Consider the following 7,905-nt stretch of genomic DNA (forward strand, 5'->3'; position numbering starts at 1 on the left):
TTGGTTTTTGTCTGTGGAATCCAGAAATCATTTCAACCTCTCAGTGCTTCAGTTTTCTTCTGAAAGAAAGTGTGGCAAAAACGTATCCACTTCGTAATGGAGTTGAGATTTCATGCGACAGTTATTTCTCTTCTCTATCAACTCAGTATCTCCTGTGTTAGCTTGACGGTCTTCTAGGAACCATTAATCAGAACCTTGCACACAGTAGCAGGGGCATTTTCTTTCATTTCAGTGACTGGGGTCACTGAAACTGGGGCTTGGCCAGTGTTGTATTTTCTTTCTCTCCCCAGTAAAACGGCAGGCAGTCCTTGCGACAGTTATTTCTATTCTATATAGCACCTGATCTTTAGGTGCTATATAAAATCAGAAATTATGTATCTTTCATCCTTGGAAAACTACAATGGAATCTCCGTGCAACAGTTATTTCTCTTCTATAATGAGTTTGTTGCCTAGGCTAGGAGAGCAAAATTGATTCCTTATTCTTTGAAAAACACCAAAAAGGTAGTTCTGTGAATGTACACATGCACTATCACAGATAAACCCCCCATGGTCACAGGGAAAGTCAGGGCAGAGAAAGGAGGCTCACTCAGCACTCACAGTAACAACAGTTAACAGTTACATCAGCACTTAGAGTAGAATTGCTTAAAACCTAGGTTTAAGTTTCCTACAAAGTAATCAAGGTGTTATTGGAACCTCTGATCTTTAGGTGCTATACAGATGCATTTTTAATCAAGTCCTCTTTTAAAAAGCCATGAAAAACCAATCGTAAACCAGATCACCAAGAAGACAGCACCACAATCTCTGACTTCCCCAAGTGGGTAACACAATGACCAGGATCTCCAGGGCTCGAGTTGCTGCTGCTGGCAGTTTCTGACGGAGCCAGGAAGCAAATGGAGGGTCAGGAAGTCATCCCAATGGAGGGAGGTGATTTCTCCTCAAAAGTCTCAAGAATTCTGCACACAATTTTTTTGTTTTGATCTGCAAAATTTTATTAAGCAATAGCTGGACAACTCTTACAACTTCAAATCATCAAGAAAAAAATAAGGAGATTAATCCATCTCAATAATAAAGACAGAAAATAACTTGGACAAACCACATCGTTTTGAATGCAAACCATTAATGCCTTCTAGAATATCTCCTGCACAATCTAATATACAAAGTACATAAGAAGAGAGGCAAAGAAGGATGAGCTCATTAAAACGCATCTGGGAATCGCAACAGATCTTGCTTGGAAAGTAAAACAAAGCAGGATGCTGAATTAAGAAACCAACAAACCAACACTAGAGGAACTGAGGTGCACAAGCAGTGCACGCCACTGCCGAGGTCTGGACATGAACATGCTGGTGGTCTAGTTTGGTCTGGGACCTATGCACCTGCATCGCGCACTTACGGTTAAAAAAAAAAAAGGGAAAAGAAAATGCCAGTAGTAATAAACTCAGAAATTATGTCCAAATTTACAGTACCAAAATAATGTATTTATAAACAAATGCAAAAACAATACCCCTTTGGTAGATAATACAGTGCCTTTTCAGTCAAACGCATAACCCATGCTTTTCTACAACACGAAAAGATTTTTATCTACAATAAACAACAAGATCTTAGAACCCCACCCCTCCCCTTAAAAAGAACTGTAAACAGAAGATATAGGTACAAGTAAAGTTACACAAAAATTGCACAAAGCCAAAGAAAATGGAAAGAAAGTAAGCCACAACCCATCAGAGTTTTATCAGCCAGAGGTAAGGAATCACACAAATGCTGAAGAGTTCTGAGTTGTGTGCTGTTACAGAAATCCCAGGAACTCAAACGACATTTTGGACACATTTTTGTCTCCACTAACTTTGCTTAAAACCATTGACTTGGCCAAGTGACAAAGGCCCACAGCGACACCATGGACTCCTTCTCCACAGTTGTGGGGCAAAACTTTCCTTTTCAAGACACCTTTAGAATTTGAAGACCGTGTAACACAGCAGTGCACACTCAGGAATTTGAGGTGGCCTAGGTATATATATTCCTGCGGTTTTGGGGACAAGCAGTGATTTATTTCAGGGCTATTCTCACAGACGTCCAGCTGAGCAGGGCACACCCGTGGAGACTCCTGTCTTACCAGAATACACAGAAGAAGAATCAGTACTTCTGTGTATTCTATGAGGACAAACATTTAGAGGTGCACTTTCTAAATCCAAATCATTTAGAGGTGCACTTTCTAAAGATATTACTTTAAATGCACTGATTTATATTCAGTACATAGCTCATTAACACAGGAAAAGAAATATTTCTCCACACAAAGGCAATGTTGTGAAATCTACTTCCCATGAAAAGTGGAATGACGAGGCTGCAGAGCGTGGCGCTCTTAGGCTGTTGGAGCTGTCAGGGAGTGCAGGCGGTTGTCCAGCTTGCCCCTTTCATTTCACAAATGGAGGACTAGCCAGCCGCAGGGACTTGCCCAAGATCACCCTCCAACCTTGTGGCAGAGCAGGCTTGCCCCTGGGGTTTCCTGACTTTTTGCTATGACTACAAAATGAACATAACACGTTATTCCAGGTCCTTGTCGGACACTTGACAAGGGAGCAATGAGTATGGATAAAAACATGAGCCTGTGAAATTCTTTGATTTATGCTGCCATTAGAGCTTTGAGATTCTCCTGCTTCTTTGGCCCCAGTTTTTCTCAGGATATACATTCAATAGGTATACTGTACACAAATCTGTGCCTTTGGTTTGATGAGGTTAGAGCTAAAACAAATTTAGAATTGGTTATATTTGTTAATATGCCACACTTCCCTCAAAAAGTCATAGATTCTTTATACAGTTAACCTTTTACTGGACTGTTTTTAAATTTAGGGATTCACTGAGGTATCTTGATATTCATAACTATTAATAGACATAACATTTTTAGAAATCTCTTGCATAAAGTATTGATTTTAGTAGTATTTAGTCAACAGACTGACTGAAGGAAAGCACAGTTGAAAATACGACCACCACCATTAACTGAAAAGTTACCCTATGAGCACCGCGCAGCCCGCAGCTTACGTGTGCCTTGGCACAGGAGGGCAGCCCGTCCTTCAGGCCCCTGGCTGGACGGGAGGTGAGCAGTGGCTGCCGGGTCACTCCGGTACAAACCCAAGTGCGCCAAACATCCGAGACAGGAGCCTGTGCCTCCAAATGGGAAAAACGCCTTTTGGGGAGCGAGCTAGGAATTCAGAAGCTTAGTTAATTATTTGCTGAAAAAATACATTTTTTTCTTCTCACATATATTTGTAGCCTTCATTTCAAGGATTTCCCTCTACATTTGCTCTTATTAAACAAGCTTTAAAATGGGCTTTTTTCAGGGTCCTTATATCTCAAAAACAATTAGAACACAAAAAGTGAAGCTTATGACCTAATAATTCCTTCCTCTGCTACTCTCATTCTAATAGGTCTCCCCTTTTCGTTTCAGATTAACCTTTATTTTTAAATAAAAATAAAAGTTTCAAAAGAAGAGAGAATATTATTTGAGTGTTATCTCAAAGAAATAGTCTCCTTTGTAAGTAACAACACAAAATTTAAAAAAAAAAGATTTTTAAACAATAGAATTTTTTTTCCCAATTAGAAGTTACAAATTGTCCAGCAAAAAACCTATCAGCTGGGTGTGGTGGCTCACACCTGTAATCCCAGCATTTTGGTAGGGCGAGGTGGGCAGATCACCTGAGGTCAGGAGTTCGAGACCAGCCTGGCCAACATGGTGAAACCCCATCTCTACTAAAAATACAAAAAAAAAAAAAAAAAAAAATTAGCCAGGCGTGGTGGCAAGCACCTGTAATCCCAGCTGCTTGGGAGGCTGAGACAAGAGAATCGCTTGAACCTGGGAGTCGGAGGTGGTGGTGAGCAGAGATTGTGCCACTGCACACCAGCTTGGGTGACCGAGTGGGACTGCATCTCAGAAAAACAAATCAAAAACAAAAACAAAAAAAAACCTTCTATCATATCCTCTTTATTTCCTGCAGCAAAATATACCGCAACCAAGTAAGTTGTTACAAAGATACTGTTTTGCTAAATAAATAATTAAATGGGCACAACTCACCAAAACATAACAACAAAATAATTCCTAAGAACACTATGAAAAGCAAGATAAATAATTATCTTAGACAATAAAACAGGGGACTTGTATTTAAATTATCTGACAGGCTATAACCAATATTGCACAACTAATAATAAGCACTGAAACACCATACCAAGCTACAGAAACTCATATTAAAAGAATTAATTCTGATAACATTGCTAAATTTGTTCTGGAAGAATGAACCCACTAAAAATATCACGTCCAATACTTTTAAATATAGAAATGGGAAACTCTGGTATTAGATGGGAGTTGTTCACTGCCGTATGAGAAGCCTCATCAGTATGTCTTCGGGGTTTGGAGAGAATCATGAATGATGTCATGTCATCTTGTTCTAGGAAAAAAATGGGCCAGTTTCTTTTCTCATTTTTAAACCACAACAGCGGATTAAAACACCTTTTAAATTTGAAAATACTTTTCTGTAGCATCTTCTACTTGTCTGTTTTCAGATAAAATCCTAATTTAGAACCCAATGCCAGCAGACAGTGCCTGTGCTCCTGCACAGCAGGCCCAGGGGAGGGGCCTGGTCCTAAACCACATCACAGTAAGAACCGAAAGGCAAAGCAACAAAAACAAGACTGGGTTCTGTCATCAGGGCTTGAACACCGCCCACGAGTTCTCACTGGGAGGAGGAAGTGGGAGGAGGGATTCTAGGTAGTTTTTTTTTTTTTTTTTTTTTTTTTTTTTTTTACAATTAACAAAGTGTGATCAACCAACTACCTAGGTACTACAATTTTAACAATGTTTTCTCAGTGGCTTGGTTCCTTAGTAAACAGTCTGTACAGTTAATAAACAACTTTTTTTTTCTGAGAGAAGATCATGAAAATTTTGTCAAAGGTTTTAATACCCTGGTGAATTCTTAAAATTTGTTTTTGTTACATTTCTAATTTGATAGAAAGCATTTGTGGTCAACTGAATTTTAACGTAGCCAAGAGGACAAAAGGAGGGGTTTCCAATCAAGCCCCTCCACACTTTTAGAATAGGAAGGCCTAGAACAGGATATCTAACGGGAAAGATCATGTTTACAGAAATGTGTTCCAGATTAAAAAATAAAAGGGGCAGACAGAGTCGAGGCCTTCTCGGCATGTGGGGATCTAGTGACTCCCACCACATTATTTGAGAAAACTGCTACCACGACCACAGGCCAGGATCTTCCCATTTTTGTCTCTTACCTTTTCCCAAAACCAGTCATACTGAATGATCATCACTGATCCTATGTAACTTTGACAGATGATGAAACTAGTGGAGTCTTTCAATGTATAACAGCCTCAGAAGAGGAGCATAGCCCTTGTACCACTGCTACAGGTCACACGCTGAGTCACACCGCTGTCTGCAGAGGGATGTGAACCTGTGCACATGTACAGTGTCTTCTTCACCTTCGTCCTCTCCCCAACATCCTCAATGAGCAAATCTCATTTCTACCTGGTGAGAACCCCCGTTAAGAGCCTACTTTGTCAGTCCAACCCAGTGCATCTGCCCAAACGCCCTTTGTTAATTAAGTCACCTTTTGGGGAGTAACATAATTAGCATAAATTAAATGCCATCCCCACCCTGTCCCCTAAGAACCTGTATCTTCAGGATTTTTGGCTGTGTTTTGTAAAAGCTTTTTGCTTTTACGCTAGTGGTGACGTCAGAGGAGTAACAAAGGCTAAATGTCGTACAGAATGCACAATAATGCATCCTCCCTATGTCTAAAAGAATAGCAGGCTATAAGGCAGTCTGTCTTCATTCTGAAGGGCCCAGTGGGGCATTACCACAGCCAAGCTACATTTCCTGAAGGAATATCAGGTGTCTGGCACTCTTTACTTCCAAATGCCACTGAAATGAAACAAGAAAAAAAGAACAGACAATAAAAGGTAATAAAGCCCAACCAAATAAGCGACGACCACAGGTCAGCGCCCTCTCCTGGGCCTGCTGGGCTCTTCCAGTTTCGCTGTTGGCTTCTGGTCCTCCCAGGCATCCGGCCCCCTGAGGGCTCCTCTGGCATCTCCGAAGACCTCTTCCAAAGGCTCTATGTATCTCTCTCCTCCCCACAACTGTCTGTTCATTTGAGGCGCTGAGTCACGTTGGCCAGGGCGACTGCGAAGGCCTGCACGGCTGAGAATGGGTACTGGAAGTCTAGAATGTACGCGTTGCCATCAATCCGTCCAAACTGCATCACCTGGAGGAGGGCAGGGGAAGCAAAGACACTAAAGAACAAGGTGGGCAAGACGACAGCTGGGTCTGCACGGCTCTGACGGAAGCAGACAGCACAGTCTATGGGATGCTTTTGCTAACGAAAGTGACTCTGAAGCTGGTGAAGCTTCTAGATCGAACTCCAAGTTTGTAGGAAATAAGGAGACTGAGGAACGTGGTAACACAATGGAGACAATGAGCAAGGTTCAGAAAGTGGGGACAACGGCCTCCAGCTCCTTCCATGAAAAGTTACCTGTGGGGCACAACATCCAACGTTTGGGTGATGGGCGCACTAGAAGGCCACCCCGCATTACGCATGTAAGGTCCATGTAACAAGCACATGTACCCCCTGAATTTAAAAGAAAAACAAAAGAATGTGGGGAATGCTACAGGCCAAATGAAGTGGTTTCTTCACCTGGGGAGTGGAAAGGAGGAAGAAAAGCAGAAAGAAGCTCCAGCAGGCTAGAGGCTCCAGAAGAGAAGCGGCACAGCCGCCGTGCAACACTGCTGCCTGGGGAGGGACCTGCAGCCACCTCCTCACCAGCTCCTGTGCCCATATCCCAACAGACAGGCACCACGCCCTAGCACACGGGCCACACTCATCGCCTCTGGTCCCCCCACCTCTGTGTGCTCCACAGCGGCGGGGACTCTGTCCTCCTCACTGCCCTGACCCCAGTACTATAGTAGGGGTCGACAAACTTTCTGAGCGGCTGATAATAAGTAGTATTTTAGGCTTTGTGGGTCATATGGTTTTTACCACAATCCTCAGCTCTGCTGCTGTCCGGCCAAAACAGCCAGGATGATACTTAGGTGAATGAGTGTTGCTGTGTTGCAATCAAACTTTGTTTACAAAAAGAGGCGGCTGGCTAGATTGGCCCAAGGGCCAGTTTGCCAACCCCTGGGCTTAGAGTATCGCCAGACACACAGCAGGTTCCCAATAACATTTATTGAGTGAATTAATGAAAATATGAATTTAAATAGAGAGGGGAAAGGAATTTGCAGGATGGTGAAGGAGGGGAGCTGGCAGCAGGACAGAGCAAGCCTTCCGGGCTGGAGGAGGAAGAGCTCAGGACCCAAAGTGTTCCGCTGCACTGGGAGGATTTATCTGCTCTGAGAACTTGGGAATGACTTCCCTATACAGAGAAGTACGCAAATGAGCAAACAGTCAGGAAACAGGCAGTTAGTATGTCCAGGGGAAGAAAAGTATGCAAAAAAGGAAATGTAGCTAAGCCATAATACATGGGTCCAACTGACTGGCATAACAAGGTAGCCAGTGACCACTGATTTAATGGAGAAGGAAAAGCTTCCTACTTTTGTGTGTTTGTGTGCATAGGGTGAGCAAAACTAACCCTCGCACTCCTTAGGAAGTCCCCATCTGATGCCAAAAAGAGAAAAGTCAATGACAAGTAGAAACATTCTTTACAAATATGATGGTAGGCCAGGCGCGGTGGCTCACACCTGTAATCCCAACTTTATGAGAGGCTGAGGCAGGAGGATTGCCAGGATCCCAGGAATTTGAGACCAGCTTGGGCAACATAGTGAGACCCCCATCTCTAAAAAATATATATATATAAATAAAATTAGCTGTAGTCTCAGCTACTTGGGAGGCTGAGGCAGAAGAATCGCTTGAACCTGGG

The 7,905-nt window shown here is 42.7% G+C and overlaps 1 protein-coding gene across 2 annotated transcripts in view; it reads right to left on the bottom strand.

The window, feature by feature from the left end:
* Window positions 1-971: 971 nt before the first annotated feature.
* The window catches only part of TULP4 (TUB like protein 4), a 214,654-nt gene continuing 207,720 nt past the window's right edge, over window positions 972-7,905 (bottom strand). The window contains exon 14 of one of the 2 annotated variants that reach the window (XM_017538460.2): window positions 972-6,254. In XM_017538460.2, coding sequence (XP_017393949.1) covers window positions 6,138-6,254 — 117 coding nt within the window. In that variant the 3' untranslated portion in view covers window positions 972-6,137. The remainder of the gene's footprint in view (window positions 6,255-7,905) is intronic. The other variant, XM_037741884.1, reaches the window with a different exon arrangement.

This window comes from Cebus imitator, unplaced genomic scaffold (assembly GCF_001604975.1).
Source record: "Cebus imitator isolate Cc_AM_T3 unplaced genomic scaffold, Cebus_imitator-1.0 Scaffold6, whole genome shotgun sequence".
Classification (NCBI taxonomy): Eukaryota; Metazoa; Chordata; class Mammalia; order Primates; family Cebidae; genus Cebus; species Cebus imitator.